At 39.7% G+C, this 22980-nt stretch overlaps 7 protein-coding genes and 1 non-coding gene across 10 annotated transcripts; 5 read left to right on the top strand and 3 right to left on the bottom strand.

Annotated features, from left to right (window-relative positions):
* Positions 1-905: 905 nt before the first annotated feature.
* On the bottom strand, positions 906-4993 carry Vang (Strabismus domain-containing protein Vang). Of its 2 annotated transcripts, none has more exons than XM_065489354.1 (9): positions 4824-4993; positions 4421-4567; positions 4247-4364; positions 3871-4139; positions 3247-3583; positions 3038-3194; positions 2735-2980; positions 2063-2277; positions 906-2002 (listed from the first exon to the last, which is right to left on the bottom strand). In XM_065489354.1, exons 2-9 carry the CDS (start codon positions 4537-4539, stop codon positions 1784-1786), a joined length of 1680 nt encoding a protein of 559 aa, XP_065345426.1. In that variant the 5' UTR covers positions 4540-4567; positions 4824-4993; the 3' UTR covers positions 906-1783. The 2 variants fall into 2 exon arrangements, with proteins under 2 accessions (XP_065345426.1, XP_065345427.1); XM_065489355.1 differs by having other exon boundaries at positions 4265-4364.
* Positions 4994-5545: 552 nt separating this feature from the next.
* Positions 5546-6828, bottom strand: LOC135944484 (dnaJ homolog subfamily C member 8). The gene is made up of 2 exons (XM_065491469.1): positions 6356-6828; positions 5546-6299 (listed from the first exon to the last, which is right to left on the bottom strand). The coding sequence occupies exons 1-2, from the start codon at positions 6788-6790 to the stop codon at positions 5979-5981; spliced, it is 756 nt and encodes a 251-aa protein (XP_065347541.1). The 5' UTR covers positions 6791-6828; the 3' UTR covers positions 5546-5978.
* A 215-nt stretch (positions 6829-7043) lies between these two features.
* Positions 7044-7115, top strand: TRNAD-GUC (transfer RNA aspartic acid (anticodon GUC)). Its single transcript has one exon. It is a non-coding gene; the product is annotated as a tRNA-Asp (tRNA).
* A 244-nt stretch (positions 7116-7359) lies between these two features.
* Positions 7360-11356, top strand: LOC135944482 (retinol dehydrogenase 12-like). Its single transcript, XM_065491467.1, has 7 exons — positions 7360-7449; positions 7624-7736; positions 9285-9410; positions 9466-9657; positions 9716-9874; positions 10615-10927; positions 11029-11356. The coding sequence occupies exons 2-7, from the start codon at positions 7640-7642 to the stop codon at positions 11126-11128; spliced, it is 987 nt and encodes a 328-aa protein (XP_065347539.1). The 5' UTR covers positions 7360-7449; positions 7624-7639; the 3' UTR covers positions 11129-11356.
* A 1426-nt stretch (positions 11357-12782) lies between these two features.
* Positions 12783-14307, top strand: LOC135942430 (retinol dehydrogenase 12-like). The gene is made up of 6 exons (XM_065488548.1): positions 12783-12788; positions 12969-13101; positions 13157-13348; positions 13404-13562; positions 13648-13954; positions 14045-14307. Exons 1-6 carry the CDS (start codon positions 12783-12785, stop codon positions 14142-14144), a joined length of 897 nt encoding a protein of 298 aa, XP_065344620.1. The 3' UTR covers positions 14145-14307.
* Positions 14308-14551: 244 nt separating this feature from the next.
* Positions 14552-16211, top strand: LOC135944483 (retinol dehydrogenase 12-like). The gene is made up of 7 exons (XM_065491468.1): positions 14552-14601; positions 14869-15020; positions 15088-15279; positions 15334-15492; positions 15559-15678; positions 15748-15940; positions 15994-16211. The coding sequence occupies exons 2-7, from the start codon at positions 14900-14902 to the stop codon at positions 16091-16093; spliced, it is 885 nt and encodes a 294-aa protein (XP_065347540.1). The 5' UTR covers positions 14552-14601; positions 14869-14899; the 3' UTR covers positions 16094-16211.
* A 441-nt stretch (positions 16212-16652) lies between these two features.
* Positions 16653-21192, top strand: LOC135942428 (retinol dehydrogenase 12-like). Its single transcript, XM_065488545.1, has 12 exons — positions 16653-16831; positions 16883-17074; positions 17125-17283; positions 17445-17564; positions 17615-17807; positions 18226-18326; positions 19184-19366; positions 19414-19605; positions 19658-19816; positions 20432-20551; positions 20601-20796; positions 20850-21192. Exons 1-12 carry the CDS (start codon positions 16720-16722, stop codon positions 20953-20955), a joined length of 1833 nt encoding a protein of 610 aa, XP_065344617.1. The 5' UTR covers positions 16653-16719; the 3' UTR covers positions 20956-21192.
* LOC135944480 (MYG1 exonuclease) lies at positions 21177-22980 on the bottom strand. 2 transcript variants are annotated; one of them, XM_065491465.1, is made up of 6 exons: positions 22819-22980; positions 22569-22757; positions 22399-22494; positions 22117-22344; positions 21672-22061; positions 21177-21377 (listed from the first exon to the last, which is right to left on the bottom strand). In XM_065491465.1, the coding sequence occupies exons 2-6, from the start codon at positions 22682-22684 to the stop codon at positions 21206-21208; spliced, it is 1002 nt and encodes a 333-aa protein (XP_065347537.1). In that variant the 5' UTR covers positions 22685-22757; positions 22819-22980; the 3' UTR covers positions 21177-21205. The 2 variants fall into 2 exon arrangements, with proteins under 2 accessions (XP_065347537.1, XP_065347538.1); XM_065491466.1 differs by having other exon boundaries at positions 22814-22896.

The raw sequence follows: 22980 nt of genomic DNA, 5'->3' as shown, positions 1-22980 counted from the left end.
CAAATTGATAAAAATGCAAAATTAATTCAGTTTTAGAGGAGAAATACATATATAATGATACAGACGTACCTTGCCAAAATTCACTGTCAGAATTCAGGAATCCGAAAAATTAATCTTTTTCAATCACTAATAAGGATTGAATAACACGAAACGCAACGGGACAAAAAATCGCTAAAACAGCATTATCAAAATAATAAAAAGATAAAACACCAAAGACGGACTGTCAAGAACTGTGGTTCGAAGTGCAGTGTCACGCCTCTCTGTTTATCTCCGTTTCCCCTCTAGCTGTTATTTGAGTGCCACTGCCCCTCCACAACTCTCCCTTCGGATGAACCTGTATAACATCAAAGAAGTCAAGGACCTCAAGGCCGCACAATACTTAAATCGCCTTCGCCTTTATTTCATTATATAACCACTAACAGCCTGCCTTTGACCGAATGACAATTATTATGGGGTTGCATGTCCTGGTAGTCACTCAGAGAGTTAAAAACAAAATCACAAACATGAGTAATGAACAATTAAATTTAGCAAAATTTGCAATAATACTACCCCGGCAGAAAGTCTAATAAGCACCTGTACCGGAGTATCAAAAGTGAACCACTTGATCGATTTGTCTCCTGAAATACAATTGATGCACCACGTTTGAATGAAAACTGGCTTCACAATAAAATTAGATTTTGAATAAATCCCTATATTAAATAAATCCCAGGATTTTCTACACCTTTGGTGCCCCATTAGTCACAAACTGCGTCAAATCAAGAATATAATCTTGGTGGTATCTCTTTAAATATACTTCACGAGTTAAGTAATTGCGCCAAAAATAAAAGCGTCGATCCAAAGATTTTCACAGTAAGAAAATATAAACAAGCAGGAGTAGGTAGAGAACAAAATAAAATTACATCATATCTGTTGGTATAATTGATCAGTTGTAAAATTTATTTAAATAGCTTACACCACACTATACAAGGCACAATCATATAATATATTTATTTAATGATCATTATAAATTATACATGTATTTTTATCATTATAATACATCGCGTGTCGTTGTACACCTCTACATGTAGGTCCACTTGTGGAAAATGCTATACAGTTTGAACACTAAAAATGCATCCACAAAATCGAAACTCAAGTAATAGACAATTTCAAAATTGACGTTTACGGTTGCAAAGAGATCGCTACTAAGTAAATAATTATAAACATCCCTGAAGATTTCAGAATGTTTGAGCTATCAACGCGAGATACAAAAATCGAGTATTTTTAGTTCACATCAAAAATGCAGTCATACAAATGCTCACGAAAACTTTAGCAAAAAGTCAATAAATAGGCGAAGCCTGCTTCAAAAGATTCTGTACAATAAATACAGAGATTCGTTTTGTGATTGATAATTTCATGGAAGGTACGTAAATAATGATTTATAAGACAGTTCTAAGATGAAAAACAATGATAAAATTTAGCGAAAAACTAAAAATTGAGCAAAGTAAAATAAAGTGTTTGTAATGAGTATTGGTGTCAAAGATTTGACATGTTTAAAATTTTTTATCACACTTTATAATTATTATTTCGAGCTGCATTGCATTGCTCAAGTTTTCAGTGATTCAGCACAATTCTTTAGAAAAAGTAAAGACCTCCAAAACGTTTCAGACAAGTTTGGCAAACTCTGCGGAACTAAAACACTATCCATCACAGTACGGAAGAAAAAATTAAGTATCAATGGCCTGTTGCAAAGTGTGCTTTACAAAAAGATTTGGTGAACTAGGTCTCTGCGGTGAAGTTTAAGTCCTCAAACACTGGTCTCCGAGTTGAGTCGCAGCGCGAATCGATTTGACGCACTCGGAATCAGCTGCTCGACGAGGTTGTACTGCGGCAACTGGGTCACCAAACAGCTCAGGGTCACGTCTCCTTGGCGCAGCAGGAAGCGAATTCCGTGGCGAATGTCTCGGCTCAGCAGCTCTGGACAAATCAGGGCCCAACCTTGCACTCCTCTAGGGTCGCGCTCAAACTGAATTCAGAAAAAAAGTTTAGTTGTGTTTCTGACGTTGGAGTGTCACTGGAAACTCACGTGTAGAAGAGGCGCGGCCGTGAAGAATGGTTCCAAGAAGGCTTTGGGGCTGAGATCGTGGCTCAAGCACGCGGCGAGGTGGTTCAAAATCGACTCGACAGAGTGCTGCGGCTGCTGCCGAGTCACTCTCAGGTACTTCTGCAGCGCCCTAGCTAGTGACGGGAAAATGGCCTGTGCGGCTTCTTCGCTGTCTAATGGTTGATTAGCTGCAGTACCTAATTGAAAATAAAAATATTGTCATGAGTAGGGCTGCGGATTTTAGACGATCGACTTGTTATTTTAGCGTCCAAATATTGTGGAGCGATGAAATTAGCATGAAATGTGCAATTTGATGTAATTTTAACCACACTTAAAATCTTCTACATCCCTCACTTGTAGTAACGTGTCTAGAATCTACATTTTTTACCTCACACCGTTAATTTTTTATTTTGTTTGGACAAAAATCGACTGGTAAAAACCAGTTGAAACTAGAGCTATAAAAACGGATGGTAAGAAAATGCAATCTTAGCCCCAGTTACTAAAATTAAACATAAATATATTGAAAAATAATTTTAAATGGCAAATTAATTCATTTGCTTCGTAACCCAAGAATTTTATAGCTAGTTTTCTGTATTTTCTGAATAAGAAAAAATACTCAAATTAATGAAGGTGCTTTGCAACAAAACTATTTACCTGGTTGGAGCCTTCTAATGTGAGTGAAGGCCTCCTCAGTGGCCACCTCAAGACGGGCCCTGCGCTTTTTCACTCTTCGGTCGTACTCAGTTTGTTCGTAGAATCGTTCGTTGTGACTAGAATCTCTGCGGTGCCGCCCGCTAGCTCTTGAGCCGGGCGATAGAATCGAGTTGGCGGTGGAGTTGTCAACGTCGTAATATTTGTACTCTGAGACTGAATTGTTGTGGCCTTGAGGCTTGGCTCGAGCTGCACATTGAGGAAAATGATAAATAAATCGTTTAAAAATCCTTTTTAATTACTCACGTGTATTATTTTTCTTGGACAATGGCATGGTTTCAAGATATGGATTGTAGATGGGAAACGAGGAGTAATACTGATCCAGAACCCACAGAGCTGCTCTTTGGATGCTGAGCTGGCCCAAGGGGTAGCAGCGGGTCTCGCCGTCAGGCGACCGAACCACCTTCAATTTAAATATATTTAGAAAAGAATTAATTCAAATCAAATGAGCTTACCTTTATGCAAAACACTGGCTGCAACTGCCTGATTTCCAGGAGCACAACGGCCAGCCAGAGGACAAAATTCAGAGTGTCGGCGAAGGAGTTTGCGAAGGAGACCAAAGCAGAGTATTCAGTCTTGCCAGGGGCCAAAGAGGCAAGGTAGAAAATCCAAAAGCTGACCAACACCACCAGCAATAGAACCATGAGGAAGGCTTTTAGCGCGTAGATCCGAGGCATGGTTGCCCTCTGGCGGCGCAGGACCAGCACCCAGATGGCCACAGCCAAGACAAACGTTTTTAACGAGACGGACAGTATTTGACCTCTGCAGTCGGCTTTGCACACTTGCAGCTTACTAAAATCAAGACAGAAGTTTCAAGTTTATTTCCTGCTCAATTTTCACCAATAGATGAGTATAACCGGGTTTAATTATTGGTAATTTATTTCGCAAGAATTGCCAAGTATATTTTTATTTCATAATATGAAACGACCAACCTCAAGTGTTGAGATATTTTATTTAACAAGAAAAAAACTACCCTCAATTTTAAAAAAAATTTGAGCTCCACAATTTTAATGGCTATTTTCTCTAAATTAATAAATTTAAACTTCATGATTAGTCTAATTAAAAAATGAGGAATTTACCTGCTGGAGGTGGTTATTGTCGTTTCTCCGATGATCCCCAGTTTTGGCAGTATCGTCATTGCCAGGGGACTGAGGATGGCTGCGAGGGCCAAGGCTCCAGATGCCAACACACCGAAATACTTCTGGCACACGTGAAATGCTGAACCACTGTCCGCTCCGTCCCACGACTCCATGGCACCACGGCCGCTAAAGCCAGGCATGGAGAGGTCCTCGACGCTGACGGACTGCTCCGACGTGATGTGCGTCTGCGTTTCACCCCAGTTGTCATCCTGCACAAGAATTGGTAATTTGAATGAATATATCAAATGGACAGACATTTGAAAGATTGGTGCAAGCAAAAACACGACTACAAAGTGGAGTAAACTATTAAGTGAACCTGTGGCAAAATTTGGACCTCGATTATTTCTTGGCCTTCGCGGGTCTCTTCTAGGGTCACCGTGGACTGGTAGATGTCTGCAGAACGATCGCCTTGCCTGCTCTGGCGGTGGTGCGATCTGCAAATTGCAAAATTTAGCAGTCAAACTCCGCATTACTTGAAAGGAAATCTCACCTGTTGGAGCGTCCCATGCTGTGTTTCGAGGTGCTGTTGTTCAGTTTGGACGAGGAGCTGCGACTCCTCGACTTGCTTGATCGTTCTGTTGTGTGAGAAACTATACTTTCCGTTTCCATTCCGATCTCATCTCCTCAAGCAGGGATCCTGTTGTGGGCACAATAATAAATTTTGTTTCTTTAAGTGGAAAAATGTCAACCGACTAGGCTTTCGAGGAGCAGAATAGCAAAATAGAAAGGGTTTCTGGATCATAAATCTGAGGAATTCTTGACCTCCGGTGACACCGCACTGACAGATATGCTGGGGAATTCGGTTTCGTGTAAAACCACTAATGACCGCATCTTGGGAGATGGAGGGGACCGTGGGAATCTGTTACCGCCGGCAGCAACTCAATGAAACTCACCGTGGATTTGATGAAAAATCGGGCCGAACGTCGGCCGCTAGCTGAAATAGTTTCCAACTCGACGTCGGGTGCCCAATTTCAGTGGTAAGAATGGAATTGCGGAATGACTTCTGGCTCTAAACTTCTACGAAAACAAAGGACGCCATTTAATTAAAGAATTTTATGATTACTCGAACTGCCAACATAATAATATTCATTATTCAGTCTTTCCTCGCTTTAGCCGTGAATTTTTATTCACAAAACTAGGCAGATGATTCAGAAATATGCATGAAATGAATTAAAAATTATTAGTTAAGATTCTTTACGCTTAAAATTTAATAAAAAATGAACTTCTTTATTTTATTATGTTGGCCAGATTATGAGACAGTACTAGGACTGTACCCCGAGGGTTACCAACCTACGGAAATCCGCCGCTGCTAAAGCAGCGGCATCGTGAGAGGAGAGGGCTCGTTGCCTGCTCAGCTTTTCTCATCACAGCGCAAGCCATAAACAATAAAAATTGATTCCGTGCGGGTTTCCCAGAAATATTGACTTTCGGCAACACCTAATAAAAAGGAGCGTTGAACTGAGCGAGTCACTTAATATTATGATACTTTGAATTAGAATCTTATAAATTTATTTGAATTAATGGAATTTATAAATGTTTAATCATTGTGTAAATATTAATTTTGTTTGGAAAAATCAAATTATGGATGACATAGAAGGGGAAAACAAAAAATTCATTGTGTTCGTGCTATATTATAACTATAGTTTCATTGCAAATCGTCACATTCATACAACTCAGAAGTCATTGTCTTATTAGTTTAAACACCTCGTAATCGAGTAATAATAATTTTACGGTTTTAATTTAAGTCATGTAAAATCGAAATAAATATGGATCACTTTTACAAAGTGTTTGGTGTAAAACTCCGATCAATTAAATTAAAATCTCCCGGTTTGTAAAAAGCTCAAAATCAATCGACATCATGAGCCCTCGATAAACTGTCAGTCGGACACTTTTGGACCCTGGACCCAATATAATTCTCATTTTCACGTTTATCCAAGCAATTGCTGCTGCACACGAGATTCACTTCTCACGCAACAACCGACAAACAAAATTTGGGCACAGTTGAAAAGTAGTAGCAAATCCACAGAGTCTGTCCAATTTAATTAAATTTATCTCGTTTCAGCTTTGTGCTTCGGAGGTTTGAACAGCTTGACCTTTTTAGGCTCTGACGACTTTTTCTTTTTGCCACCGGCTTGAAAGGTTTTCCAGCTTTCCACCCTATTCTGCCGAGACTCCTCGAAATTTTGCTGCCACTCTTTGTCCTTCTTCGCTTTTTCCTCGGCATCGATTTCTTGCTCACGCTTTCTTTTTCGCTCCTCCATGTCCCGCTTTTCAAGGTCCCGCCTCTTGCGTTCCATGTCTGCAAACAACTTCATTGTCAGCACGTAAACCTGCCGTTTGTATTCTTCCGGGCTCAACTCGACGTATTCCTGAAATTAAATTTTTGAATTTAGATCAAATGGTTAATTGGAGAAAGTTGTTATACCTTTCCATCCTTCTTGAATTTTTTCTTTTTCTCCTCGATGGACAAATCTGTCCGGCCCTTGGCCTCCTCGACGATTTCCATGCATTTTGCTCTTGACAAGTCGCTCTCGAGAATTTTCCACGACCGGTTGACGACCTCGAAGGCCTCCTGCGCTCTATCAGCATCGTCCTGGTTCTTGTCCGGATGTACCAGGATGGACAGCCGTTTGTACTTCTTCCTGATCTCTTCCAGCGACGCTTCAGGGTCCACTTGCAGCACCTCGAAGGGGTTCAGGTTGAAGTAGCTGGAGCCGGGGCGCATCAGTCGCTCGATCTGCTGGGAAGGCGTCAACACTGAGTCCCGCTTCTCGATCTCTTTTACTTCTGTATAAAACGAATCGAAGTTTGTCGAGTTTTCGCCTGTCGAAACAGGAGTGTTTTGACTGGAAGACGCCATATTTTCGACCGATCATTGAAAGCCGGTAGCGGTGAATTAAATCAACCGGTAGAGCTCTTGGTTTAAAATACGAAATTGTTATATCCTGCAACAAGACTTTTTGAGATTTCATGGATTTATTTTTATTGTTATAGCAAAACCTTGCATGGTTTGAAAAATTAACGTTAGAAATGAAAATATGAAAACAACCGGTTAAGATTTATGTAACATGTTTGTGAGTATAAAATTACTATTTTTCCCAGTGTAAAACAAGTCCTCGGTAGTATAGTGGTCAGTATCCCCGCCTGTCACGCGGGAGACCGGGGTTCGATTCCCCGCCGGGGAGACTTTTTGCACTTTCTCATGCCGTTTATATGTTGTATTGTTATTTATGAAAATCAAATATCTTCAAATCATTGCTACAATTTTGCATTATTGTTGATTTCCACATTTCTGCACCTATTCGCAAAATTGAAGCCTTTCAAGTTCCGCACGCCTCGCGCAAGCCTTTATTATTATTATTATTACAGCTAGGATTTAAGACGTGAGGGTCGCTTTATTGTCATGCAGATGAAACCTGATAACTTCATTTGTGTGAAGGGCTGCTGGAATAGCAGGTTTGCCTGCGTCTCAGTCGGGTTCAACCTCTTCACAGTCTAAACAGCGAGGACGAGTTGGTGGTGAGCAAATTTTTCTGCTGTCCAACCTGTTTTTGCGCTTAATTTTTTTACTTTTACCCCTTTAATTCAGTGAATTATTATTATTATTTAATTGAAGTGGGCCAGAAACCTAAAATACCCGCCTCTGAGCTTTTAAAAATATTTCCAATGTTGTTTTGCATCCGCGATTTTCAGCCTTCCAGATTCAAAGATGGCCCTGCCGTCGATCTCGATCCACCCTGAGTACCTGCGGACCATGACTGGCGCCCTGGGTGGCGCTAGCCAGTCGTTGTGGCACAAAGTTAAAGGTGAGATTATCTGTGTGACGCGGCCGCGGCCGCGGCGCTCTCCCTCTCATTGTCAAGACTGTTCTTTTAGTCGCGGTGGGGAAAGGGAGACGGGCCAGACACGCTTTTGCGATAAGTGAACAGTTTGTTCTTCACAGCTCAGCCAATTCACTGCGGACGGACTTCCTCCGAGCTCACAATTTAGAAATAACATTAACGAGAACGCTGTGATTGCTTTTTAGAATTTTCGTGTGGCTTTAATTTGTTGTTGCTGAGTGAACAGAGGTATGTTTTAATTTTTAAACTCATTTTTCCTAACTAACACGTCTCAGAAATGTCACGTTAATTTAACTAAGATTATTATTTTTCAAGAATATATAGGAAATGATTAACTAAACTCACGCAACCATACTCATTTATTATTAAAATATTCCAAAAACATTTCCCTCTCCTTTGTCGCCCATTGGAAAACACTGCTTTGTCGCGTGACAATATTTGGGTGCAACGACTTCCACTCGTAAACAAATACATATACGCTTTTCTATCGTCAAACTGAAATCAATAGTTACGCGAAAATTTTAAATATATACAGCACGAAAAATAGCAGACTGTGAAGTTAATAGACGATCTGAATTTTTTTCTGTGCTTTCAATCGATGCGGCATCATTAAATGTAAATTTGAACCTAGTAATAAATATCTTAAAATGCCAGAAACCATCTAAAACGTCTAACTTGCATGGGAACGCAGTCAAAATGTTATTTTCCGAATAAAAAACCTCTGAACAGAAGTCCTAGCTGTAACTTATATAATGATCCTTTCACAATAAATATATTATTGGCGTGCAAAACCGGTCTTATTACTCTTCCTGTACAATATTCTATAAATTACACCTTGCTCCATTACTCTTTGAAGGTCGTGGAAAATACCACAGTTATTATTAACAGCCTTATTTCTGGTTTCACGCAAGATGCATTTTCTCCGGTTTTTATGCCGCACTGCGTGCGATTTTCAATTGAATAAAAATTCGTCTCGCGCACCTGTTGCTCTGCCTTTTCACAAATGAAGAGGATGCTTCTTTGTTTATTGAAAAAGGAGAGTGCCGAGTAGGATTTGGCCGGCGACGAAGACACAGTTTCTCTCGAGGAATTCTCCTCGCCGCTGCTTTTGGCTCGTGTTCTCCAGCATAGCCCTAACTAATATATCGACCTCCATCAACAGTCGCGTCTCGTTAAATTTTCTCAAAGGTGTTCGCGAGTCGCGACCTACTTGCTGCTGGATTTTAAAAATACAAAATGACATGCAGTTTTAGAACGTTGTTGCAGCGAGAGAAAGTGTGCAACACATTTAAATTTGGAGATGAACTTTTGCAGATAATTCACACTTTTCTATTTTAATTTTTTTCACAATTATTGTCTTTAGCATAAATAGCTGTGCGACTAATTTAAAATTAGGAAAAATCTATTTTAACAGTTGTTGGCTTCAAAATTGCCTGAAAGTTTCAATATTTTAGAAAACCATTTAAAAAATCACTTTGTAAAGATAAAATAAAAATATAAATAAATTTGCAGGTGTCATGGGGCTGTTTGGAAGTGGTAAATGCACCTCAAAGGCCACCCTGGAGGGAAAAACCGCACTCATCACGGGAGCCAACGCTGGAATCGGCTACGAGACGGCGAAAGATTTCCTCAAGAGAGGCAAGGAGCCGTATCTCAATTTGTTCTTTCACTATAAATTATTTATTTTGGTCAGGTGCGCGGGTGATTATGGCGTGCAGAAATGTGCAACTGGCGGAAACGGCAGCCGGCAATTTGCGCAGCGAAATCCCTGGCAGCGATATTCGCGTGGTGCAGCTCAACCTGGCGTCGCTCAGGTCGGTAAAGGAGTGCGCCGAGGAAATACTTAAATCCGAGCCGAAAATTCACCTGCTTATCAATAATGCTGGTTTGTAAAACGAAATGCATATTTTTTCGGTAAAATATAATTCAAAATATTATTTTAGGCGTTATGGCCTGTCCGTACGCGAAAACCGAGGATGAACTGGAGATGCAGTTCCAAACGAACCATCTGGGCCACTTTTTGCTGACACGGATTTTACTGCCAAAGGTGCTGGAAAGTGCTCCTGCGAGAATTGTTAACCTCTCTAGTGTAGCTCATCTTGGTAAGCTTTTTTAAATTTACAAGGCGAGTTTGGGATATTTTTATGCATACAAATTTAACTGGCTTCAAAATAGAGCGAGATGCTTATTTTCAAGTAAAAATTGACTCGCCATCTATTTATTAAAATCTTTTTTAAAGGGATTCGAGTGAAAATAATTTTTGCCCTTATTTTTCTTTTTTTCTGAAAATTGGACTGAAGCACAAATTTTTTTCAAGTTCTTGTGCAGAGTTCAAAGAAGATTCGGGTTTTAAAAATTTTAATCTCGATTTAAATTTCTTCACTTAAAAATAGGATAGATCGATCACGGCGAAAAAAAAATTGAAATTAAGCCATGCTGGGAACGTCATCAAGCCGTGCCAACATTTTCGAGAAATATAACTCAGATTTTATTACTGTTCCATTGGTCACGATGTTGATAAAAACTGTCGAGAAAATTGTAGGGATAAAAACCATTGCAGTATATCACGAATAGTATTTACAACCCTTTTATCAGGGGAGGTCAATGAAAAAAAAATGATTTTTCAAGCTCACATCTAAATCAAAATTCAAAACAAACAAATCTTAATTGAAATCCTGAGGCATTCTCAGCTCATTATTAAAAATCAATGTCATTTTCGCACCCAACATTATTTTATCTTCTCATCAGCAGAATTGGTTACAAAAATTATCAATTCCAACGACCAATATTCAAACCTTTTTGCTGATAAGGAAATTAACCAGCTGGATTTTAAAAATTCCAGGTGGAAAAGTAAATTTTGAGGACCTCCAGTCGACTCGCTCATACAACGCGGTGCTGGCCTACAACCAGAGCAAGCTGTGCAACGTGCTGTTCACCCTTGAGCTACAGGAGCGGCTCAAAGACACGGGCGTAGTCGCCTACGCCGTGCACCCTGGCGTGGTGGCAACCGAGCTGGGCCGCCACTTGCCCTGCGGCTGCTCGTGGGCCTTCAAGAAGTTCGGCTGGATCCTCAAAACCCCAGTGCAGGGAGCGCAAACCACCCTGCACTGCGCCCTGGACGAGAAATTGGCCGAGCAAAACGGTCTTTACTTCAGGTACGGTGCAGTGATATTTTTTCAGACGTATTTTAAAAAAACTTAGTAATTGAAATGCTAAAAATTTCATTTGAAAATTTTTCTTTATATTTGTTTTGCAGTGACTGCAGCCCAGGAAGAACATCTGGACGGGCGAGGAACAAGGAGGACGCGAAGAAACTGTGGGAAGTGAGCGAGGATCTCGTCAAGAACTTCATTTAATTCACGCCATTCTAACCAAATATTGTGCAATTCTATTCTCTTTATATTCCATTTCAATCGTAGACAGAGCAAAAGTGAAATAACGAAAAGGATCTTCAAGAGCACTTCGTGGCACCTCCTCTCATCTCTCCAAAATGTTGTGAATTTAATATTACATATATAAAATGTTGATTTACAGTCATGTCTTTGTGATACATATTAAATAAAATAATGTTCTATAAAATTCAACACCTTGGTTTTAATCTTTAATCATAATAACTTTCATTATTTGGCAGCGAATACGAGGCACCACTATTTAATTATTAATTTTTAAACCATTATTGTTTAATAAGCACTGGAATGTACTCGTCTAATGCACTTTCTCTGACGTTCGGAGCAGTAAATCATAATTATACACTCTGCATACAAAATTTAGTTTTTTGATAAAAAAATATTGGGACAAATAAATTCCTGCTCGCTATCTCTTCTGAAAGGAGGAGAGGCAGAAGGGGAAGATAGAGATGAGACAAGAAGCTTATGAGATATGGAATTTTCAAACAGTTTGTGCTTATTCTCCAGAGCGAAGTAAGACTACTTCCTCCCAAACACGAAACTAAACCGTTACGTAACAACACTTTTCATTTTATTTTTAATTTGCGTGTTAAATGTTTAGTCGTTGCTGTTATTAAAGGTATGATACCTCTGATTATCAAATATTTCATATTATGAACTTCTTCAGGTTTTGTTAATGGTACTCTGGTATAAAATAATGTAACACTTAAATTTGATATAATTTTAGTTTTTTGCATTTATCATCGAACTCAATTTGAAACGCAGGCACATTTTAACTGCGGACGAAATGGAATTCTCAGGGTAAGGTTATTTGGGATGAAAGCGATCTACAGCACGAATGTTTGAACTCAGCTCGTCATTTCTTAAACACCATCAAATTCGTTTATATAATTAACCATTCTTGGTTTCCCCTCTCATTTTCTCCATTCAAAAACAAACTGTAAAGGTCGCGCGACAATAATATTTGGGAGCAATAACCTCTTCTCTTAAACACATCAACTCCGCCGGCCGTTGAAACAAACAACATCGAGAAAGCTAAACTCAAATTAACAGTCTAAAATGAAGAAAGAGAGAATAGAATTATCGGAATTATCTTTTCAAATTGATCCTTATGCAATTTATGAGTGTGCAAAACCAGTTCATCACGATAATTATAGCATAATTCTTCCTGCATTATTTTCTATAAAATTGCGTCTTGTTCCATAACTCAATGAGGATCTTAGGTATTATCACAATTATTATCTAGATCGTGTAAGAACGCATACAACCACTCATGTTCTTTTACACCAGATGAGAATCTCTGGAATAAAAAAATCCATAGAATATTGTGTAACGCGCAAGTGTTATTGCGCTACCTGGTTTTAAATGAAGAGAAATGATGATAAATTTAAAAAATGGTGATTATATTGGGTTTGCGATAATTTAACTGACGAAGAGTAGTTTATATTATAATAATTATACTTCGCTGCTTCTTTTGTCTCAAGTGCTCCACTACAGCTAATAAACGAATTCCAAAAGGTTGTCCTCGATCTAGATACATTAATAATTAATTGCTGTTAAAATTTGAAAAACTATTATAAAAAAAAATTATTATAAATTCTAAATGGTGGTACATATTTTTTAAACTTGGTTTCCTATAGATCATTGTGGACATATTAAATTAAATTAAGAAACTTTAAAACCACGCTCTTTCGGGAACAATATCATATGGCAAATAAACACCAATATATCAAGCATTTCAAAAAATCACTTTGTGAAGACAAGATAGAAAATATAAATAAATTTTCAGGTGCCATGGGGCTATTTGGAAGTGGTAAATGCACCTCAAAGGCCACCCTGGAGGGAAAAACCGCACTCATCACGGGAGCCAAGAGCCAACGCTGGAATCGGCTACGAGACGGCGAAAGATTTCCTGAAGAGAGGCAAGGAGCCGTGTCTCAATTTGTTCTTTCACTATAAATTATTTATTTTGGTCAGGTGCGCGGGTGATTATGGCGTGCAGAAATGTGCAACTGGCGGAAACGGCAGCCGGCAATTTGCTCAGCGAAATTCCTGGCAGCGATATTCGCGTGGTGCAGCTCAACCTGGCGTCGCTCAGGTCGGTCAAGGAGTGCGCCGAGGAAATACTTAAATCCGAGCCGAAAATTCACCTGCTCATCAATAACGCTGGTTCGTAAAACGAAATGCAGGTTTTTCGGAAAAATAATTTAAAACAATATTTTAGGCGTTATGGCCTGTCCTTACGAGAAAACCGAGGATGAACTAGAGATGCAGTTCCAAACGATTCACCTGGGCCACTTTCTACTGACACGAATTTTGCTGCCAAAGGTGTTGGAAAGTGCTCCTGCGAGGATCGTTAATATTTCAGGTGGAGCCCATTATGGTAAGCTAAAATTTTAATTTCTTAAAAGATTTTGAGTCACACCTTACAGGAAATAATCAACTCAAGCGAAAATTCACATTTTCAGCGGGCAGGGTAAACTTTGAGGACCTCCAGTCAACACGCTCATACAACTCGGTGCTGGCCTACAACCAGAGCAAGTTATGTAACTTGCTGTTCACCCTTGAGCTGCAGGAGCTGCTCAAAGACACGGGCGTGGTCGCCTACGCCGTGCACCCTGGTGTGGTGGCCACTGAGCTGGGCCGCCACGTTCCCGGTGGGTGGCTCTTCCAGAAGTTGGGCTGGATCCTCAAAAACCCAGTGCAGGGAGCGCAAACCACCCTGCACTGCGCCCTGGACGAGAAACTCGCCGAGCAGAACGGCCTTTACTTTAGGCATGGACATTTATTTTTTGCTTAATCACCGTCAAATGAGATCTATAATTTTTTAAGCAATCTTTCCTCATTTAGTGTTTGTTTGTTTAGTGACTGCAGCCCAGCAAGAGCTTCTGGACGGGCGAGGAATAAGGATGACGCGAAGAAACTGTGGGAAGTGAGCGAGGACCTCGTTAAGAATTTCATTTAATTAAGAGACATTCTGAACAAATATAACGCAATTTTATCCTCTCTACAAAGCATGACAAGTGGAATCCTAAAAGCAGACACCAATTTTTGTAAATATTATAAGTTGGAAAAAATACTATAATATGTGTTTTAATTTTAGTGATTGATCTAAATAAACCTGTTGATTATAGATGTTTTCATATAATAATTTTAAAATTAAAATTGCAATTTGCGTATTTAATATCTGTAAAAAGGAATGAGGAAACCTGTGAAGTTGTTTCTCCTGCGTGAAAATATATTCTAGAATTTTGTGGATCCGGCCTTGGATGAAAATGCATTGTCACTGTTCATCACGAGGAAATAAAAGTAGTGGTGGCACGGAAACATCAACCATTATTCGAAAAGTTGTCTAGGTAGGAGGACCACAGCTATTTCGGACTTGTTTTCTCGCTAATCTTCTGTTAGAAACCATTTGGAAGGTAAGACGCATTTGCGATTTATGTGGATTTGGCTGCTAAATATTTCCGAATATATCAGTAAATTATTGAGTGTTTAAAATTTAAAATTAAAAAAATAAAACAAATAACAATCCTCCCGTTAAATGCATAAAAATGTGGCTTTTATTGTTAAAATCATTGTTGGTTCTCAAGTGCTTTGCGGAGAGTGACCTTGAGCTACGACCAATCAAGCTACAAAGTTTTCGGAGATTGCACTATCCTTCTATCTCGTCTTTTGTCACGCATCAGCGGCACCGAATACGTCAGTTAAGAGAACACGATGGGAATCTTCACGAACGGAAAATGCACCTCGGCTGCCAGCCTCGTGGGAAAAATAGCGATCATCACGGGAGCCAATACCGGCATCGGATATGAAACCACGAAGGACTTCCTTAAAAGAGGTTATTTTAATTCATAAAATTATACGCGTGTTTAAACTAACAATTTTTTGTCTGATTTCATTTTCAGGTGCTAGAGTGGTGATGGCAAATCGCAATTTGGAACTGTCGGAAAAAGCAGCGGAAAAGTTGCGAGCTGAAGTGCCCAACAGCCAAATCCGCGTTGTCCGGTTGAATCTGGCCTCCCTGAAGTCTGTCAAGCAGTGCGCTCAGGAGATTTTGCAAACTGAACCGGAAATTCACTTGCTAATCAACAACGCAGGTAATACAAAAGCAACATTGGCTCAAAGAAAATGCTTTAAATCGCGACATTTAGGTGTGATGATGTGCCCGTACACCAAAACCGAAGATGACTTGGAAATGCAATTCCAAACCAACCACCTTGGACACTTTCTGTTCACCTTACTCTTGCTGCCGCGAATTAAGGAGAGTGCACCTGCAAGGATTATCAACTTGTCCAGCACGGCCCATCTATGTGAGTGCTATCCAAATTTAATTCTATAACTGTTCTGAGCAATAATAAACACCCTGAATATTTTAGTTGGAAAGGTGAACTTTGATGATTTGCAATCAGCCAAATCTTACAGCCCGACCAAGGCGTACGGTCAGAGCAAATTATGCAACATACTCTTCACTCTTGAGTTGATTGAGCGTCTCAAAGGTGAAAAATATACACATTCAATGAGACATTTTTGAATCAAACTTATTTGTTGAATGAAAAAAATTGAAGGCTCAAGGGTGGTTACATACGCCGTGCACCCAGGAGTGGTGTCCACTGAGCTTGGGCGGCATTTGGAGGGAGGCCAGTCGTGGCTGCTGAACAAACTGGATTGGGCCAAGAAGACTCCTCTAGAGGGGGCACAAACAACTCTGCACTGTGCACTGGACAGGAACCTCGCTACTCAGAACGGAATTTATTATAGGTATGATGGAAAAATAAATAGGGATACAAATTTGGTAAATTTTGACGTTCCAGCGACTGCACGCAGGGCATGATGTCTTGCAGAGCAAGAAGCGAGAGAGATGCACAAAATCTGTGGAAGGTCAGCGAAGATCTTGTCAAGCAGTATTTATAAACTTACAATAATATAGCAACAAAAAGATTGTATTCAAAAATGATGTAAAATAAATAAAAAATTCTTATTTGTTGCGCTTGTTGATGAAATTTAGATAAAATTCTTTAGAAAACACAAATTTGTCAATTAAAAAAAACTAGATTTAAATTTGAATTAATTTGAGCTGGACGTACATTATTATTATTTCCTCCTTTCATTCCATTTTTGTGTTTCGTTGTTTGTATACATTCCAATGGTGTTACGTCACTGAGAATGAGTTTGTGATTCATGAATTTGCAATGCAATTAGACCTTAGCACTTGTTTTGCGGAAAGATTTCCATTCAAATGAGCTGGAAACAATACTTCTAATCTGTACATAGCTGATTAGTCAGTTTTTGCAATAAAAAAATGATAAGCGATCACTATCTCGTCGAGTCTACTCTGCATGAGCACTCAACGACATTTCTTGAGCATTTTAAAAATTCATTCCGCTGTGTTCATTTTAAACACATATTTTTTTCATGTATATGACTATACTTATCAATCACTTTTAGACTTATCATTAATATTATCAATACTGGTCGGACACCATTCCCTACAAGTAATTATGGTTGTTTGACAACTCCTAGCGTGCAGGTAGTGCGAAATGTTTAGCGCAAAATGCAAGTCAAAGGCCAGGTTGGAGGGCCGAACAGCAATAGTGACAGGCAGTAATACGGGCATAGGATATGAGACGGCCAAGGAATTGCTAAAACGCGGTAAATAAAACGGGTTTCGCAACCTCTTACACTGACAGGTGCAATTTTCAGGGGCTAGAGTCATCTTGGCAAACCGAGACCTGGAAAAATCTCAAAAGGCTGGGGAAATGCTCTGTGCGGAAGTGCCAGCCTGCCAACTTAGACTGCTTCGTCTGGATTTGGCCTCTCTCAAGTCTGTACAGACGTTTGCCAGGGAAATTTTGGCTACCGAGTCAAACGTTCACCTTCTAATCAACAACGCAGGTTGGTATTCTAAAATTATAATTTTCTTTAATTAAATTTATTGGTTGAAGGTGTTTTTGCGTGTCCGTACACGCTGACTGAGGATGGAAACGAGATGCAATTCCAGACCAATCACTTGGGTCACTTTCTTCTCACCCTGTTACTGCTTCCCGCGTTGAAAGCGAGCGCCCCGTCGCGGATCATCAACGTCTCCAGCAAACTTCACTGGCGTAATTAGTTATTTCATTTAAATAATTACTTTTGTATGAAAATTTTATGGTCAAGCAGATTGTGATTTAAGCGAAAGGCTGCCAAATGACGGTTATAATGGCAATTGATCGATTTTATAATGATTAAATACTTCAAAAAAATTATAAGTCACCCCTTTCAGTTGGAAAAATCGATTTCGACGACATGGAAATGAGCAAGACGTACAAACCAACGAAGGCCTACAACCGCAGCAAATTGTGCAACATGCTATTCACAAAAGAGCTAATAAAACGGCTTCAAGGTAATCTCAAAAACGAGAAGAAAAAATATGTTCAATGAGATTTTCCAAAGGGACCGGAGTGGTTGCGTATACTGTGGATCCAGGCATGGTGGCCACGGAGGCGACCCGCCACCTGACGGGCACGGCGGCTTCCATGCAGAAAAAAATCGAGTTTGCCAAGAAGAGTCCGCTGCAGGGGGCGCAAACTACCCTGCACTGCGCACTCAGCGAGAAGCTGGCTGTGCAAAAAGGAATGCACTACAGGTTGGTTTTAAACTTTCGATTTTCGCGGGTGATTTTGTACTAAATTTTCTCTTTTAAAAAACAGAAAATCAAATTAAAATGATTTTTTGAGTCCCAAAAATATATCCTGATTTTTTCCCCTGCAATGGTAAGTCGGCCTTTTCCCAAGCAGACACGCCTCTCATGGCTTGCACTTTTTAATCTGTACAAACAAACAGTAACACACAACTGTGACTAATGACTGGATGTGTGATGTGTGTCAACTGACAATGAGATTTGCCTAGTGTGCATTTTACCATTTTGTTGAACAGTGTGATACTAATACTGTAACTTTATGTGAAGCCGCCAGTATGAAATTGCGAACGCATGCTTTTCTATAACATGTCTGTAGTACGATCTTGTGTGTTAATAAAATATCCATTCAAATATTTTTTTGCAGCGAGTGCTCGTCTGCGGCAATATCATGCAGTGCTAAACGCAAGGAGGACGCGGAAAAACTGTGGAAATTAAGCGAAGATCTCGTCGCGGAATTCACCAAATGATTTATTAATTTATTATTTGTAACGATTTTACAACTGGTGTAATAAAATAGCTTTTTTACTACCGGAGTAAGCAGGTTTAATTTGTTCGACCCAGACGTGAGACTAAAAAAGGCCTGTATAAATTACGATAATCAACTCTGCCTTAAATGGACTCGGGATGGACGGCTTAAAGTGTTATTTTAAGAGACAATCAATTAGCTAATCTTGAACGGTTTCGGCATCGCATGCCTCATCAGCAGAATTATACCTGTTGATAAGTAAATTCAATACAATCGCCTGTTCAACTTGCGATTTAGAAAATTTTATTTTAGAATTTCAGTTGCAATTTCAATTTCGGTCATTAAAATCTTTTAACTTTAATTGAGTCTGCTAAAAAATTATATATTTTTTCGGACTAAATATTTTAAATTAAAAATTTTGATAAAAATATAAAACACGACTTTTTGATCTCCGACGCGAAGATAAGTTAAATTTGCATAATTGGCAACCATAGCTACTGTGTCAGGTTGGCAGCGCAGCCTGCGTGATAAGGAGAAATCTCCTCTACCCACAGATAGTACAAGAGTAAGCAGCATGTTCGATTAGTGCAATCCCTCCCGAGAGTAAAGCGACCAGGGTCCACTTACAGAGCCAACCCAGTTTAATTGACATGTCACTTTCAATTATTATTAAAATTAATCATGCTGGACCTTCTTTAATTTAGCTTTAATAGGCTCAAGATGGCGAACGATTCATTTCTCCATGCAGCCTCCTCTTTATCTAAAAAATTATAATCTCGCTCGACATTAGTAGCTACGCAAAATCGATAGCGTGCTGATGTCAATTGCGATAAGTGGATCAATTTTTAGTCTTAAGCGGGTCGGTGTACTTGTTTCAGCACCGTAATTCTCATTTTACAGAAATCCTGCTCGCGAAAAATGGGCCTTTTTCGCAACGGGACTTGCAATTCCGACGCAAAGTTGGACGGGAAAACAGTCGTGATCACTGGAGCAAACTCAGGGATCGGATTCGAAACGGCAAGAGAGCTGGCGAAACGAGGTAATGCAGCAAATTTCCGCGGGTACAAGTCACGGAAAAATTATCAGGCGCCAGAGTGGTGATGGCCAACCGGAATATGGAGCTGTCCAAACGGGCCGCGGAGAAAATCAGGAGCGAGGTGCCATACGCCCAAGTGAATGTGGTCCAACTGAACCTCGCCTCTTTGAAATCGGTCGAGTCCTGTGCAGACGAAATTTTGCGCACTGAATCACAAATCAACATTTTGATTAACAACGCAGGTGACGACTAAAATCGCTAAACTAGTTTGTTAGGAATCATTTTTTATCGCAGGCGTGTTTATGTGTCCGTTCATGCTCACCGAGGATGATTTGGAGACGCAGTTCCAAACAAACCACCTGGGACATTTTCTACTCACGCTTTTGCTTCTACCGCGAATCGAGAGCAGTGCCCCAGCGAGAATAATAAACGTTTCCAGCAGTGGGTACAAATGTAAGTTATTAATTTACCAGATAAGAAAGAAGAATTTTTAAAAGGATCAAAGGAAATGCGCTTTGAGTTGAGTTTTACGGGCCAATAATTAAGAAAATTTTGCAATGCTGGCTTCAGCAAGTCTATATTTGTTTATGGAATTTAGCAACTATTTTCCTCTACAATGTCACAATGTGCAATACTGAAATCAGGACCAAGTAGCAGTTAAATTTCAGGTTTTGGACAATTTCACGAAAATGTTAAACGGTTTGTCAATGGGATTCTTTCGCTTGATTTCGATTCCTCTCATCGCAATCTTTACAATGGTGTTCAAATTATAAGCTAAATTCGCCAAAATATTCGAAGATTTAAACGGCAGCCTAGGAAAATATTTAGCTCTTTCCAATTTTTAAAAAGTATTTCAAGTAAAGGTTAAAAGGATTTTTCAATTAATATAATTATCATCCCCCCGTATTTAAAAATCAGAGGTTTGAGTAGTTCGGGGAGACTAATTTTAAATTTCCAGACAAACCCCCTAATTAATAAAATTTGAAAATTGCCAATTTCAAATCAATCCAGAAAAAATACCTCACTAATTCGCATTAGAACCATCTTTTTATATTTAATAATTAATAGCGGGAAAAATAAACTTCAATGACCTCCAGTCAACCAAAAAGTACAAACCCCTGGGTGCATACAACCAAAGCAAGCTTTGCAACATTTTATTTACCCTCATGCTGACCAAGAGGATGGAAGGTAAGCTTCAATTCGAATTTCCACCCACCACTGATCTTAATAAAATTAGGAAAAAACGTGGTCGCGTACGCCGTGAACCCTGGCCTTGTCTACACCGATATAACGAGGCACTGGAGCGACCGCGCCAACAGCTGCTTCGCAAGATTTAAATGCATCGCCAAGACGCCCGAGGAGGGGGCGCAAACCACCCTGCATTGCGCCCTAGACGAGAAGCTGGCCAATCAGCAATCGCAAATCTATTTTGAGTACTCGCGGTGTTTGAAAACGAGGCGTTGATTTTCATTCAGGGTTTTTTCAGCGACTGCCGCCCGCAAACATTGAGAAGGCACGCTACAAACTACAACACTGCGAGAAAACTGTGGGGCGTTAGCGAGGAGCTGGTCAGGGAGTTTCTTGAGGATTGATTACCCGCCTTATTGAAATTATTTTATAAAGTCTCAAATAGAATGATCAGAAACACTCCTATTGATATATTTTGTTCATTTAAGAGCGAGATTGGAGATAAATTATTTATATATTCAAGATTTTAAAAATGCCACTGATAAAGACGCTCAATTTAAATGAAATAAAATTAAAAGCCTTTTGGCTTCTAACGCAGGAGAAATTGGATAATAAAAAATAACCGTTTGTACAAACAAAAACGATTTACCTTTATTAAGCACTAGCACTTTTCTGGATGGTTCTCCACGCCATTTCGACAGCACCTTCAAAAGTCTTGTTTCCGCCAATGAATCCACTGGTATGAACGAACACACAATCCTTGATGCCTGCAACATTGGACAGGTCTTCGTCTCGAACGCCTCTCCACTCCTCCATCAGTGGCAGCCTGAAGAGAAAACACATTAAAATATTTCTTACCAGGATTGCCTAAACCTAATAACCTCATACAAAAATAATTGTTAAAATATGTTTTAAATTTAAAGAATTATTCACGTAAACTAATTACATTTTTTTATCAAAAGGTTTCTTCTCAAATAAGTCTTAAAATCATTACGAAAATGTCAAAAATTGATCATTAATATTGATTCTATCTAAAAGGATCCTCAATTCTTCCGTTCAACTGAAGAAATTACGAATTTAAATTATTTTATTTAGAAAAATCAGTCAGTTTTTAACTCACCTGAGGTCAAAAGACTGTGGATTTCCATCCGGAATGCCCTGCACCCTCCACGACTTATTGTTATCCTCATAAAGAACAAACTTGATTTGTCCGTTGATCTGAAGTTCCTCCTCAATCGTGTAAAAGTGGTCCTTCCAAGGACAGCTCTGCTTCAATACAGCGATCTGCTTCATTTTCGGGTCAGTACTGTTGACACATGCGTCCATCGCCTCCTGCACAATCGACCTGGCAGGCCACCATCCATTCAAGAAGTAGCTGACGCGGTCATCAAACTCACGGCCAACCACAGCCATGGCGGACCTGAACAGGGCGTTCTCGTCGTAGTCTGTTTCGTTCCAGCGAGGGTTCAGGTGGCTCACCCTGGAGCTCAGGTTGGTGTGAATCTTGTACCTGGAATAACGAGCATGAGAGGGCTCAGAACTCAAATGATAGTCCGAAAACAGACCTTTGCTCTCCGTCGCAAATGTTGACGCCGTTGTCGATGCCGTCGATTTCCATGATAAAGGTCTCGTAAATTTTGTTGAACAAGATGTCCAACAACTTCTCGTTGTCCTTGCCGATCATGTCCCTGAGAATCTGCTCTCCGTAGTGGCAGTAGACCAGTCCTGCACTGCTCAGTTTGATTTCGAAAGGCTTGTTGGGCCTCAAACTTTTCATGGTCTCGTTGAACTGTCTGGAAAATAGAAAATTCAAATTTTTTATACAGAATTCTATCAGTTTGCCTTACCTCTGGTGATGGTCATATCGTTTCTTTTCGTGGTCAAAGACAGCTCCAACGTCCACCACAATGTCGCAGGTTTCCAAAATTTTAGGGTCTCGCGTTCTGTGAATGATTAAAAATACAAACATACGGAGATTTAAATTAAAATAATATAACAGCGTTTCTATTTCACGAACCTGACAATTTCAGCATCCTTATACTCTGGAAGACGTTTGAGAAGGTTGCAAGCAACAACTTCGTCGCAGTGGAAAACACCGTTGTGGGTGCCAATTTTCTTTGGGATTCCGCTCATTTTCCTGATCACACCTGACAATCTCGAGGAAATCGGCGAAACTCGACGAGCAGTCGTTAATAAAATGATTGAGCTGTACATAAATTCCTTCAATCAGAATGCAAATGAAATGATGAAAGAGAAAAGAACCTTACAATTTGAAAATTCTCACACCAGGCAGACCACACGGATTTGTTTACCGTTTACACCGGCGTTTCATTATATTTTTTGGTCCAATGATAACGCTGCATTCAAATGCGATGGAATTCGCCCGCGAAAACGGGATGTCCACGCTCACGCACGGCGGCATTCAATTA

Source organism: Cloeon dipterum, chromosome 4 (genome assembly GCF_949628265.1).
Source record: "Cloeon dipterum chromosome 4, ieCloDipt1.1, whole genome shotgun sequence".
Classification (NCBI taxonomy): Eukaryota; Metazoa; Arthropoda; class Insecta; order Ephemeroptera; family Baetidae; genus Cloeon; species Cloeon dipterum.
Note: the sequence above shows the minus strand (reverse complement) of the source record. Positions and strands in the feature narration are given on the sequence as shown.

Coding starts and splice junctions, on each gene's coding strand:
- LOC135942430 (XM_065488548.1), top strand. Junction 13,349..13,403: donor CCTGCTCATCAATAACGCTG/GTTCGTAAAACG, acceptor ACAATATTTTAG/GCGTTATGGCCTGTCCTTAC. Junction 13,563..13,647: donor TTCAGGTGGAGCCCATTATG/GTAAGCTAAAAT, acceptor TCACATTTTCAG/CGGGCAGGGTAAACTTTGAG.
- LOC135944483 (XM_065491468.1), top strand. CDS start 14,900: ATGGGAATCTTCACGAACGGAAAATGCACCTCGGCTGCCAGCCTCGTG. Junction 15,021..15,087: donor GAAGGACTTCCTTAAAAGAG/GTTATTTTAATT, acceptor TTTCATTTTCAG/GTGCTAGAGTGGTGATGGCA. Junction 15,941..15,993: donor CAGAACGGAATTTATTATAG/GTATGATGGAAA, acceptor TTGACGTTCCAG/CGACTGCACGCAGGGCATGA.
- LOC135944482 (XM_065491467.1), top strand. CDS start 7,640: ATGGCCCTGCCGTCGATCTCGATCCACCCTGAGTACCTGCGGACCATG. Junction 9,658..9,715: donor CCTGCTTATCAATAATGCTG/GTTTGTAAAACG, acceptor ATATTATTTTAG/GCGTTATGGCCTGTCCGTAC. Junction 9,875..10,614: donor CTCTAGTGTAGCTCATCTTG/GTAAGCTTTTTT, acceptor TAAAAATTCCAG/GTGGAAAAGTAAATTTTGAG.
- LOC135944484 (XM_065491469.1), bottom strand. CDS start 6,790: ATGGCGTCTTCCAGTCAAAACACTCCTGTTTCGACAGGCGAAAACTCG. Junction 6,300..6,355: donor AATTCAAGAAGGATGGAAAG/GTATAACAACTT, acceptor ATTTAATTTCAG/GAATACGTCGAGTTGAGCCC.
- LOC135942428 (XM_065488545.1), top strand. CDS start 16,720: ATGTTTAGCGCAAAATGCAAGTCAAAGGCCAGGTTGGAGGGCCGAACA. Junction 17,284..17,444: donor CTCCAGCAAACTTCACTGGC/GTAATTAGTTAT, acceptor CACCCCTTTCAG/TTGGAAAAATCGATTTCGAC. Junction 19,817..20,431: donor TTCCAGCAGTGGGTACAAAT/GTAAGTTATTAA, acceptor AATAATTAATAG/CGGGAAAAATAAACTTCAAT.
- Vang (XM_065489354.1), bottom strand. CDS start 4,539: ATGGAAACGGAAAGTATAGTTTCTCACACAACAGAACGATCAAGCAAG. Junction 3,195..3,246: donor AGCCAGTGTTTTGCATAAAG/GTAAGCTCATTT, acceptor TTTAAATTGAAG/GTGGTTCGGTCGCCTGACGG. Junction 2,003..2,062: donor CGGCCGCGCCTCTTCTACAC/GTGAGTTTCCAG, acceptor TTCTGAATTCAG/TTTGAGCGCGACCCTAGAGG.
- LOC135944480 (XM_065491465.1), bottom strand. CDS start 22,684: ATGAGCGGAATCCCAAAGAAAATTGGCACCCACAACGGTGTTTTCCAC. Junction 22,495..22,568: donor AAGGATGCTGAAATTGTCAG/GTTCGTGAAATA, acceptor AATCATTCACAG/AACGCGAGACCCTAAAATTT. Junction 22,345..22,398: donor CGATATGACCATCACCAGAG/GTAAGGCAAACT, acceptor TCTATTTTCCAG/ACAGTTCAACGAGACCATGA.